General features: G+C 45.2%; 1 protein-coding gene across 5 annotated transcripts in view; it reads left to right on the plus strand.

Annotated features, from left to right (window-relative positions):
* Window positions 1-12,862, plus strand: part of SMOX (spermine oxidase) — a 52,920-nt gene that overhangs the window by 26,974 nt on the left and 13,084 nt on the right. For all 5 annotated transcript variants that reach the window (XM_058803591.1, XM_058803589.1, XM_058803590.1 and 2 more), the window contains one exon: window positions 5,070-5,296. In XM_058803591.1, coding sequence (XP_058659574.1) covers window positions 5,070-5,296 — 227 coding nt within the window. The remainder of the gene's footprint in view (window positions 1-5,069; window positions 5,297-12,862) is intronic.

Raw genomic sequence — 12,862 nt, forward strand, 5'->3', positions numbered from 1 at the left:
ACTGACCGCCCTCGGGGTGGTGTTATCTTTTTATGCTTAAAACTATGTGCACTTTATTTACAATAATTTTCCAATACCTATCACCTATGTTAGACAGTTTGTCTCTACTGTAAACCAACCCAAAATGCCACCATCACAGCAGAAGCTGAAGGACAAGAAAAAGAAGAAAGACAGGACATGCTCAGATTCCTTCATCTTTCCTCTTGAACCCCCATTCTAAAAACCCCAATGTGATGGTGTTCACAGGGGTTTTAGGATGAGGGAAGAGACAAGGATTTGACTTTATGTTTCAGAAGGCTTGATTTATTATTTTATGGTATATGTTATATTAAAACTATACTAAAAGAATAGAAGAAAGGATTTCCTCTGAAGGCTGGCTAAGAATAGAATAGGAAAGAATGATAACAAAGGCTTGTGGCTTGGACTCTTTGTCTGAGCTAGCTGGGCTGTGATTAGCCATTAATCAGAAACAACTAACATAAGCTAATCAAAAATCTACTTGTTGAATTCCACAACAGCAAATAATCTATGTTTACATTTTGTTATTGAAGCCTCTCAGCTTCTCAAGAGGAGAAATCCTAAAAAAAGGATTTTTCATAAGAGATGTCCGCGACACCCCAAAATTCTACTTTGCCACGCTGTGGTAAATTCACTAACATTCTACTCAAACCCTTTTGGCTTCTAAATCTTCACACAAAGTTGGTAACTTTTTCCATGGGTTAAAATCAAAGGCACAGGTGTTTGTGACTCCATGCCAAGGTCTCTGAGCCCCCTGCCAGGGTCTGCAGTCCTCCAGGGCAGCCAGAGAAATGTCCTGGGTTCTGACAGGTCTGGGTTTCATATAAGGGGATGGTGAACTCTCTTCACAGAGTAGGGAGACACAACAACGCCTTCTCTAGCTGGGGGACCCAAGGGCACCTGGATCCAGATCTCAGGCACAACAGTATAAAGAACATGGACTGAAGAGAGAAAAATGAGAAGGATGGGACTTCCTGGGCTGGGGCTGTAATTGGACAATTAGCTCCAATATGCTAAAGGACCAAAACTTATAAAAATGTGAGATCTTGTGACCAAGCCCTCTTTTTGCTTCTATCTTGGAGCCATCCAGGCAGAGCCAAAGCTGTGGCTCTGGTACTTCCAGGGTGTGGCCTTTGAAGGCCCTTCAATAAATATCCTTTTATTCCCCTTAACTCTGTCTAGCCTCTGTTCCAGCTGTTTAAGGCGACCACGAAGGGACAGTGAGACACCTGGAAATGGCATCAGCACCTGCAGAGGGCTGCTGGTGGGGTTTGTGTGGCCATGAGGTCTGATGAACTTTGGAAATGGGGTTATATGCACGTGCAAAATGGTTTGAGGTGTGGCGGTGTCAGGAGAGTAAATATTTAAATCCTTGGGTGCCTCTCAGGGTGGATGGGTGGTTCTCAGTTGTGACCAGTTGTGACCCAGGGCTGCTCCAAACCTGTGTTTCCATGAAATAAATGATTTGGGTGATTGTTTTCTCTTGCACAGGAAGAGCTCTGCGTAACAGGTCTGTGACTGAGTAACTGTACCCAGACTCTTTCCACCCAGGTTTTCCAGCTTGACTCGTTCCCAGGAGCAGCCAGTAAATCTCCAGGCTGTTGAAGGGTTGTTTCTCAGGGCTTAAAGCCCTTGGAAAGGGGAAACCCCGAGCTGTTCTGCTTCACAAACAACCCCATTCATTTCCCTAGAACTAATTTGCTGTCTAGGGCGCTACCCACTGGGAATCAGGCTGCTGGAAAAACATCTTTAGTGTATCCCTTTATCCTGATTTTCAGCTTTCCTATCTCTGCAGCCTCCTTTCTTTGTGTGTAATAAAGGTGCAGACTGAATATATTTGAATGCCAGGTCAATTTAAAAATCTCTACAGGCAAAACTCCTGGAACAAACATTGTCCTTTGTAGCACAGGAGTCACTGAAGCTGTTCCTGGTATCCAGAGGGACATTGCCTGTTTCTTCTCTGCAGAAGGCATAAAGCTCTCTGCTTTTCCTGAATTGCTTTCCTGATTGCAATTAGCTAATTCTAGTTCTGATCCCACTCTGGATGTTGCCTTTTCCCTCTTGCTACCCTGCTTTATTTTTATTTGTTAGGTGCTTACATCACTTACTGTGTTTTGCTTGATAAACTCACCACAGTAAATAAACAGCAGCCTCCTGTGAACTTGCAGAAGGGAAACCAATGGAAAGGCAGTTGGAAAAATCTAATCTCTAGAGGTTTGAGTAGGGCACTTTACATTCTGCTGAGACTTGGCATAGAGGTTAGGATGGGAAGTGTGTCCTTTACACACAATCCGCTGCATTAAAAATATCCTGGATGTGATGCCTGTGAGAGGAGGGAAGTGTGAAAGAGCTGGAATCTTTGGGGAGCCACAGATCATTCTGCCAGTGCACCTGTGGAATAGTTCTGGTGTTTTAGTACCGAGCCTGAATCTCTCATCTTTGCCCACCTTCACCAGTAACTCACATCTTCTCTGGGAATCCACCTCCTCCTCATTAACACCTCTTAATTAACAGGAGAGGAGAGCAGGTGTTTCAGTCGGGAGGCAATCTCAAGAGTTTGTAGATGTAGCTGTTAGTTGCAGAGCCGAGGCTGGCATCCAAAGTCTTAGTCTTTTGTTAATGTTTTAAAATTCCAAACTGTCTTTTCTTATCTTTGTCTTATCTCCTCATATGCCAGCTCTCAAGGTTGCCCTGTGTGGGTGTGGGCTGCAGTTCTCTGCCAAGGTGGATCCGTGTTCTGGCTCTGGCCTCTCCTGTCTGCACACTTGCCTAAAGATCTGATTTAAATTTCAGCAGAACTACTAATTAGGAAGAAATTCTTTCCTGTTGTGAGGGTGGGGAGGCCCTGACACAGGCTCCCCATAGAAGCTGGGGCTGCCCCTGGATCCCTGGAAGTGTCCAAAGCCAGGTTGGATGGAGTCTGGATCAGTTTAGTTTAGTGGAAGATGTCCTTGCCCATGGCAGGGGTGGGAATGGGATGATCTTTATGGTCCCTTCAAAACCCCAAACCATTCTGTGGCATTGTGGCACCTTCTCAGGGTTATATCTGAATCCTTCCCCCTCACTGAGCCACATCTTGCAGGGGACAGTATTTTCCCTCAAGTGCACAGACTGTGCAGCTTTTCCACCCAGGGGAGTAATCTGGATATGCAAAGGTTTGATTCTAGCACAGGTGAGGCAGAGGGTTTGTGTGTTTGTGCACTATGTTTCCTGCACATGACCTATTACATCTCTATCCACTGCAGCTATCCCACAACAGGATACCCAAAAAATAGCCAGGACTGCAAAGGGAAATGTGAAAGTTGCCATCCCAAGTATCAAGGAGACTTGATGCACAATCTGTGTGTTTCTCTGGGCTTTTTTTTTTTTTTGTTGTATGGGATGATTCATTTCAAGTAGATTAATATTAAACCTAAAATCCTTTAAGGCTCTGAAAGTAAATTGGTTGTCTCTGTTTAAAAGAATTTTATTTAATTTTACACTTTAAAATAACTAATCGTTTATCTTACACCTGGTAAAACCTGGCTTATGTGGTAGTGATGACAGTGAGCATGAATATTACAGGCAAGAATGAGTTTTTAATTTGTTGCTATTTGATTATGTTCCACACAGCTCAACAGGAGAGCTTGGAGCACACCATCACTGTCACCAAGCACTAAGGCAGCAAGCAGGACCTGCTGGCAATTTGTTTTCTTTGAAAAAATCAGGATTGCTGTGCAGCAGAGACCAAACTCCTGCCCTGGAGCAGGAGGCAGGAGCATTCCTGCTGTTGCTTGGCTCAGCCTGAGTTGCAGGAGGATTGCATTAACCAGGGGGCTGCCACTTGCAATATTGATGAGCTCTCTACCTTTGGCTGCCAGTGTTCAGTCATTTCCACCTGGCTGGGTGCTCTGGGGTGTGTTGGAGTCAGTGGCACCTGAAGTGTTCAGGTCTGTGTGTTGTGTTGCTCTCTGGAGCAGGTGTAAAACCAAACCTCCTGCTGTAGTGCAGCTTTTGAAGGGCAGTCAGCACAGCTCTCACTGACAAAGGGGCTGCTTGGAAAATGAGGTCTGTGGAGCTTCCCTCAGAGGCAGGGGCTCAGCCAGGGAACAGCCTTCCTTGGAGCTCTCACTCTTGAAACCTGACTGCAGCACAGCTCAGTGCTCTGTCTGAGCATACATTTACATGTTAAACAGCAAATGATAGCTGGGAACTGCACCATCCTTTCTTCAGCAAGCAGGATCCTATTAATTATCCTGCTTAATCAGGCATTCCCACACTGCTGCAGGGGTGCTGGGAGATGCCCAGCTCTGTCAGACTTTAAACTAGCTTTGGCCTTCTGAGAATCTGTCAAAATATAGGGGGATACATGACCCAAGCTTATTTTTAGCACCTCCTTTCAGCTGCTGAGCATCCCCCTGTGCTCTCAGCCCAGTCTGGCAGTGCTGGATTTGGGGGGGACAAAGCCCTTGTGCAAATCCTGATGGTTGTAGGGGATGGAGAGAGTGGGGCTGACCAAACTCTTTGTGTTTTTCAAGCAGAGAGAGTACAGGTGATGAAAACAAAATGCTTTTGGTGTTTAGCCTGACAGTGCCTCTTTTAAAAGAAGCTAATACAGAAATATCCAAAGGCATAGTAATAAATTACAGTCTGTTTACTCATTTGGGGAATGGAAATGCATGTTTTATTGCAGTTAATCGGAGGTGTATTTGTAAATAACAACCACTTGAGTCACAGGACAAGGTTCAGTGCTCACGCCAATGTTGCAATCCACGTTTTCCTACATGGTGAGAGCTGGGAACTGAGAAGGGCTGAATTTCTCCTTAAGTATCAGAGGTGTCTCAGTGTGAGGGATCTTTATTGCAACATCCTATCCTTCTAGGCAATACCCAAACCTGTATCCCAAAGGACCAATTTGAAGAATGCTGGCATTGTGTCTAACACAGAAAAACTCCCTTAAGGGATGTTCAAACATATGCTGTCCTTGGGCAATTCTGCTTTTGCACATTTTGTGAGAAGCTTCCAGGAAAACAGGCTTCCATAACCAGTTTGCTTGGCTTCCTCTCCTGCAGGGCATGCCACTTTTGAGCTGGGAGCTACGTGGATTCATGGTTCACATGGAAACCCAGTCTATCATCTAGCAGAAGACAATGGTTTGCTGGAAGAGACCACAGACAGCGAGAGGAGCGTTGGGCGGATCAGCCTTTACTCCAAGAATGGGGTGGCTTATCACCTCACCAACAGCGGGCAGAGGATCCCGAAAGATGTGGTTGAAGAATTCAGTGATTTATACAACGAGGTTGGTGTCCAGCTGCTTTGGCAAGTGCTAGATTTGCCTGGAACACTGAGACTCTTTGGTCTCAGTTCCCGGTTAGAACATTCCAGGACAAAGGTAGAAATCGGGGAAAAAAAAAAAATCAGTGCTAAGTTTTCTCTCATCTGCTTCACGGCACCCCATTTGTCCCTGATGTGGGATTAACTCTCTGTGGTGAGAAATAACAATCTTTCCATGTTTGTAATCAATTTAATCACTTCCATCAACTATTTCTGGGGAGATCCAGTAATTAATCCAGCACTTAATTAAAAGAGTAGTGGAGGTGTGGTGGTGTTTACAGGGGTCTTAGGATGAGGGAAGAGATGACAATCTTGACTCTATGTTTCAGAAGGCTGATTTATTATTTTATGATATGTATTATATTAAAAGAAAATGATACATTAAAACTATGCTAAAAGAATAGAAGAAAGGATTTCATCAGAAGGCTAGCAAGGAATAGCAAGGAATGATAAAATCTTGTGACTGCTCACAGCCTCGACACAGGTGGCTGTCATTGGTCATCAAGTAAAAACAATTTCACATGCTGGGTAAACAAATCTCTAAATCACATTCTAAAGCAGCAAAACATGGAGAAGCTGAAGCTTCTCAGCTTCTCAGGAGAAAAGATCTTAATTAAAGGATTTTTCATAAAATATGTCTGTGACATGGAGGGATCAAATTGCTAAACAAAGCAGAATGCAAAACCTTAGCAACAACCAGCTAAATATTGTATCCCTGTCACTTTTTATTGGTTATAAATACTATGAAATGCTGTGTGGTGTGCCAAAGTCAGTGCAGTTTTGTAGGAATTGAAAGTTTTTTTGCATCAAAAGGAAAGGAACATCTTTTCTGGGAGATTAAACCAGCATGGACTTCAGTTGAAGGTTATTTAAACTCTTTTGCTTGCCAGAGTTAATTATAATTATTCCCCACATTTTTTTAATGCTGCTTGTGAAGTACATTTAGAGGGGTCAGTGCAGACTGTCTGGCCCTCCAGGTAATGTGATCTCTCAGTGGGCTGTGGAAAATGGAACAAAACATGAATATTTTCATCAGGCTGTAATTGTGCCTAAAACCTTCAGATTTTCATCTGACAGCAAACTTCAGTATTTGACTCTTGGCTGAGCACTCACAGGATTCAGGTTACTCTTGCATACTTTGTTTAAAAATATGTCTGGGAGCATTAGAAAAGTCACTGTAGCCTGTAGAGAATGATCAAGAATTGGGTGGGGAGCAGAAAAAGGATATTTTTTTCATTTGAAAATGTTTTTGGCACTGTCCTGTGTTTCTGAACTGGAATCCGTGCTGGGATGGCACAAAATCATTTCAGTTTCAGAGAGGAGTAGTAGGAATTTCAAAGAAATTTCATTTTGGGAAGGATTTGTCAACCTGTGGACAACGTCTTGGACAAATGCAGGTGGATATAATTCATCTGAACAATTTTTCATTTTACTGGGTTAAAAAAAACAAGTGAGACTTTTTTTCCAGGCAGGAAAAAAAAAAGACAGGTGAGATGTGTGTGGAAGAAGATTAATGGCAACTGGGGCTAGAAAGAGTAAATGAAAATACTGCAGTGAGCAGCATTATTTATGTAAATGGAACTCTGCCAAACTGCATGCAGGGCTTGGTGATCATCCTGTCTGGAAGATGATAGGAAAATCTCCAGCAAAGGGAGGGCAGAGTCCAGAATGAGAAGGGAATACAGAGATGAGAGCCACTTAGCTTTGAGATAAACCCAGTAAGATAAAGGCCATAACAAGGTACCAGTGCTTTAGAAATGATTAATTTGGTAAATCTACCCTTTCTTTTAAAGGGGAGAGAAAGGGGCAGCCAGTGACATGAGAGAACAGCACATTAAAAGTTAATCTTCTTTACACAACACCTAATTAGCTTATCATTGCCACAGGATATCTTTATCACTAGGAGACAGAAAAGGCTTTCGCATTTATGGCTTGTAAAAATGTCTGCAGCCACTCGTGGTGATAAAAAATACTTAAGGGACAGCTGGAGCCAAGCAGGGGACCTCAGCCAGCCCCTTAATTGCTCTTGCTGGGAGGGGCTTTCCCTGCCTTCCTCCAAAGCCTGCTGGAATTTCTTGCAGGAGCAGCTCATGGTTTTGTTGAGCTGCTCGTCTCAGCCTCTTCGGGGTGCCAGGCTGGAGGATCTGTGCTGATTTGAGGCATTTAGCTGTGGTTTTTTATTCCCTGCCCTACCTAGGAAAAGTGGGGAATTCAGGCAAGCTCATAAAAATACCCAGTTTAAATGGCTGTAAGCAATACAAGTGCCCTGGAGGGAGGGCAGCCAGGAGCAGGCCTGTGGCTTTGGGGACATTTTCCTCTGGCATAAAGTGCAGAGGGTGTTCCACACATGCTGAGTGTGGCAGGGGGTTTCTGGTTTGTGTTTTGGGGTGTCCCCCACTTCCCCAGCCTTACTGTGAGAGGGGTGAGAACCTGGCACAGGCTCCCCAGAGAAAGCTGTGAGACTCCCGGATCCCTGGAAGTGTCCAAGGCCAGGTTGGATGTGGCTTGGATCAACTTGGTTTAATGGAAGATGTCCCTGTCCATTGCAGGGCAGTTGGAACAATGCAATCCTCCATGTCCCTTCCAACCCAACCATTCTGTGATTCTGTGAGGGGTTTTTGCTTGTTCATTAGAGGTTATTTAATTTTTTTTTTTTTGGCCAAAGTTCTGTTGCTTTAACTGGTGGTGAAATTAATGCTGGGGAGGAACAGCAAGAATTTTCAGTTCTGCATCTCTAGTTTTTGGGGTTTTTTTTTTTGGGAGGCAGGTTTTACGACTGGTTTTGTTAAAGTTGATTGATTTTGTTAAAGTTGATTGATTTTGAAGTTATCCAGGATAAAAATTCATCTTTCAGATCACAAAATCCTGAGGTCAGGATCTTCCTTTGTCTCACAGGAGCTCCCAGGCCTTCCTCAGGTTCTTATTACAATCCCTCCATCATGTCATCTCATCCCTTCAGAGACTGAGATAGCAAAGGCTGTGACACGCCCTGTCCTGAGCTGAAAAGAAAGAACCCCCCCACAAAACAGCCAGCAACCCGTGATGGATGCAAAGCCTAATCAGGGATGCAGGACTGGCATGAGCAGTGGAAAAAGTATCCCTGAATGAGCAGGGCTAAATTTGTCACCCTCCCCCTCACTCACACCCTGCCTGGCTTTGCCTGCAGCTGCTGCTGGGCCTCCAGACTGTGCCTTCAGCTCTTCTCCTCCGGCTGGGTCTCTCTAACCCCATTTATCTTGTCATTTGGACACCAAATTCTAGGGAATTCAAAGTGCAGGGGGTCTCCCTTGAGTTTCGCTGGGCCATGTGGAGTCTCTGAAACTGCATTTTAGCAAGGCAAGGTCTCCTTGTGCTGAATTTTCCTGGAGTGAAAAATAAAGCACCCCTGTACCTCCAGAGCTTTGCCTCACTAATTCATCTGGAAAGTCCTTAGGCTTTTTCCAGGCACTTATCCAATCTTTTTTGGCTGCCTTCTTCTACCTCAATACAAGTTTTGCTGCATTTTTGTTTGCAGTAGCCTGAATTTTTAATAGCTGTAGAGATGTCTCACAGGAACCTTTATTTGGTTACGAGGAAGTGGAGCAGTCTGACTGCTTGAGGGCTGCTCAGCTCTTCATTTCTCCAGCAGAAAGTTCCTTGGGAGAGGCTGTTGCCCTTCACTGGGGTCAGTCAGGATCTGTCATGAACTTGTGACCAAGGTGACCTGAATTCTTCTCGTGGAAAGAGGGCAATGCCTTCAAGGAAAGTCTCCAGTCCTGCAGAGCATCCACCTGGATTCCCAACCACACATTGCCAAGGGAAGCACCCTGAGACAGGGCAGGACTTTTAGGATTGTCCTCCTGAGATGGTGTGCTGTGTGGGGCTGGCATTGCTCAGGGTCATTGTCACTCCGTTTGGTCAGTCTCCAAAAGGAAAGAGTTTCCCCAGGTTGTGATGCCCACATCATGTATTTGTCATCTTCCCACCTTCCTCTCAATTCCTTCGAGGATAACTGGGGGAATCCTGGGGCTGGGAGAGGATTTTGGCTCTTCTTGCTTATACTACATCTGTATGACTCTCAGGAAAATGACCAGAGTGGGACCTCTGAGGGTAATGTCTGCATCTTTGGGGTCTGTGTGTGTGATTAACTACTCAGAAAATGTGATCAGGGACAATTTATCTCAGAGTTGTTCCTCTGTCCCTGCTAAGTCCTCATTTCCCTTTCTAGAGACGAGTTTAAAGCTGATTCCCAGGTATTAGTGAGAAGTGGGAAGTGGTGAGTTGGACAGGTTAAATGCAGCTGAAAAATCACAGTGCATCACCAGCCTGATTTAGGAGAAGTGCCTGCTTATACTTCTTTTCAGCTTTTCCATTTACAGCTTTTCAGCAAGGATGAGGTCCCTAAAGAGCTGCTTCCCTGGAACCCTCCCTTTAACAATCAGCTAATTAATGGCCTTGTTATCTGTCAGCTTTCTCCTGTGTGCTGCAACAGCTTCTGGGGGAGGGATGCAGCCAAAGAATGACAGCGTTTTTCATCCTCCACACCCCCACCCCGTGCTGGGCTTCCTGCCATCCCCAATTAAGCTCCAGTGCCTTGCCTCGCAGTTATCATGGACAGCAGGACCAAAGGGCCACCGAGAGTCACCGTTCCCTCCCTGCCTCTATTGCACTGACAGATGTCTGGCCTGGGAACAGCACAGCCCTATCTCCATCAGGGCTTTTCACTGGACAGGGATTAAGTCACAGCAGTTTTTAAGCCAAGTGAGCAAAAGACAATGCTGGGCATCGTCAGCGGCGCTGACAGGAAGGAGTGTGGATGGGGATGTGCTTTCCTGACCTCCTTCAGTGAGGAGAAACTTCTTTATTTAGCTTTGTTCTTCCTAAGAAACTGCTTTTTCCTGTGGTGGAGGAGCACGTAGGTAGTAAATAAACACGTGGAGGAGGAAGCCTGTAGGTGACAGAGGGGACATCCCTGCTGGAATCCACGTTCCCTGCACAGACCCTGCTTGTGGGATGCCCCAAAGCTGGTCAGAAAGAAGACAGAAGATGGAAGCTGAAGTGAAACTGTTTTAGGACTGTGGACATTCAATTAACTTGTTTTAATTTCTTACCTTTGACCCCTTCTGTCTTGCAGACCCAGGGAGCTGGGGTTGTTCAGCATGACAACCAGGGAGACCTTCCAGCATCTTCCAGGGCCTGAAGGGGCTCCAGGAGAGCCGGAGGGGGACTTTGGACAAAGGATGGAGGGACAGGACAAGGGGAATGGCTTCCCACTGCCAGAGGGCAGGGTTAGATGGGATTTTGGGAAGGAATTGTTCCCTGTGAGGGTGGTGAGGCCCTGGAATGGATTTCCCAGAGAAGCTGTGGCTGCCCCTGGATCCCTGAAAGTGTCCAAGGCCAGGTTGGATGGGGCTTGGAGCACCCTGGGATCATGGAAAGTGTCCCTGAACATGGCAGGGGGTGGCACTGGATGGCTTTAAGGTCCCTTCCAGCCCAAACCGTTCCGTGATTCTGTGAATTCCCTGGAGGATTGTGTATAAGCTTTCAGAATGAGGGAAGGAAGAATGCTTAGAATGAATGGTTACTTGAGATTTCTGGTTTTTTTTACTTCTGTTTTTTCAGTCAGGCTTCCAGTGCCACTTGTTCTGTCCCTGCTCAGGGGAACTTTAGAGTGAGAAATGTTTAGGTTGTCCTGCTGGGATGTGAGATTGCCAGTGGTAAGAGAGGGCAGTTGATGCAGTTTATCCTTTGGTTTTGCTCCCTGCTTGTATCAGGTGTGTGATAATAGAAAAGCAAAGGTTGGCTGGACTGTCTGTGGTGTAGCTCTCCGTGCTGGACATGGAGCTCTGGTTTGGATGCAGGGAGATTTTATAGGGTTAACTAGAATATCAAAATCTTTCAGGTCATCCTGGTTGTTATCTTTTCCCAGGATTTTTGAGGGAAAGCCCATTTCTACTCTCTCAGGAGACCTGCTGCTGAATTGCTGAAATGATTGGAGGAGTATGGGTTTTCAGATATCACAAGTGCCTGTTCCCAGTGACTCCTGGGGTGCTCCCATAGGAATGACAACGCTTTCCTCATCTGGGGAGGGAAAGCCTGGATAATTCCAACTCCAGACAGCACAATTTTGCTCCTGCTTCATTGGAAATCTACCTTAAATGAGGTGTCCTAGTGAAGCTTTTCCATAGCTTCTTACACAGGATGTGTTTGCTGCTCATGTTCATTAAAACACACATTTCAAGCATCTTTTTCATTCATTTATTCTGACCATATATCTCTCAATGTAGGACCTGCTGTTGTTTCTCCTTTTGCTTCTTGCCTACAACAGCTTTGCCTCCTGTTCTTCCTCAGATGGTTCAGCATCCCCAAAAATCAAAATATCCTGAGTTGGAAGTGACTTAGGAGGATCATCGAGTTCAGCTCCTGGGCCTGCACAGGAGAACCCCCAAAGTCACACCTTGTGTCTGGGGATGTTGTCCAAATACTTCTTGAACTTGAAAAGAAAGAAAATAACAGGAGAAATAAGAAATCCTGGTGTGATTTAACTTACCTGCTGTCTGATCAATGGGATGGCACCTCCAGGAAAGACTTTTCTTGATGGTTACAGCGCAGAGAACTTGTGCCTTCCTGCTCTGCTCCCTTTGGGGCAGTGAAGAATATTAGAATGGTTAACAAAAACAGAGTCAGGCTCACTTCTCCTGTGGGCCAAGTGGTGGCTGGGTTTTAGCAGGGCTTTGCTTGTCCTGTGAGTTTGTGATCTGCTTACTGAGCTCAATCAGCTTATGAAAGCCGAGCTGATTGTGCTGACGCAAGGTCTGTGCAGCCCAGACCTGCTGCAAGTGCTTGTGGCCTCAGAAATCCAGGGGCCTGAGAACCAGGGGATGCTGGAACTGCCAAAGTTTCCTTTGCTGGGAGCCTTTGTTCCATACAGGATGTTGGGCCCCACCTTTCTTGTCTGGGAGTCTCCTTGGAATGGTCCTGTCCCAGGCAGTGTCTGCAATTCTCTTCTGTCTTTACCAGTCCCACTCATTTTCCTTGTGATTCTTTCTTCACTATTTTTATAATTTATTTTAACCCCCCTTTTTTGGTCATTTTTTCACTTATTTTCCTCAGTTTCCTCCTCATCCCTGTCAGCTCACCTTCCTCCATTTGCTCACAGACCTTCTCTTTCTCACTCCTACCACTGCAATGTGTTTATCCTTCTCCTTTTCCTCCTCTTCCCTCTATTTTGCCTCCTCAATTTCACTTTATTCCTAAAACCCAAGATAAAATCAAGCTCTTGGGGAAAATGGGAGTGAGAAGAAAATAAACCATAGTGGGTTATCCCTATCAGCAGGGAATGGGAAGCTCCAGGAGCTTTTGGAAGGCAAGGCTGCCAGTTTTTTACCAGCTTTGTACCAGATATTTACTGTACCTTTCAACTTCTTGACATATCTAAATCATCCGTCTCCAAAAAATGATCATAAGGTGTAATCAAACCATCTTTGACAGGAAAAACTCCCCAAACAGAGATGTAAGAGTATTGTTCACCCTGTGGCATGATGTGAATGAG

This window comes from Ammospiza caudacuta, chromosome 4 (assembly GCF_027887145.1).
Source record: "Ammospiza caudacuta isolate bAmmCau1 chromosome 4, bAmmCau1.pri, whole genome shotgun sequence".
Lineage (NCBI taxonomy): Eukaryota > Metazoa > Chordata > Aves > Passeriformes > Passerellidae > Ammospiza > Ammospiza caudacuta.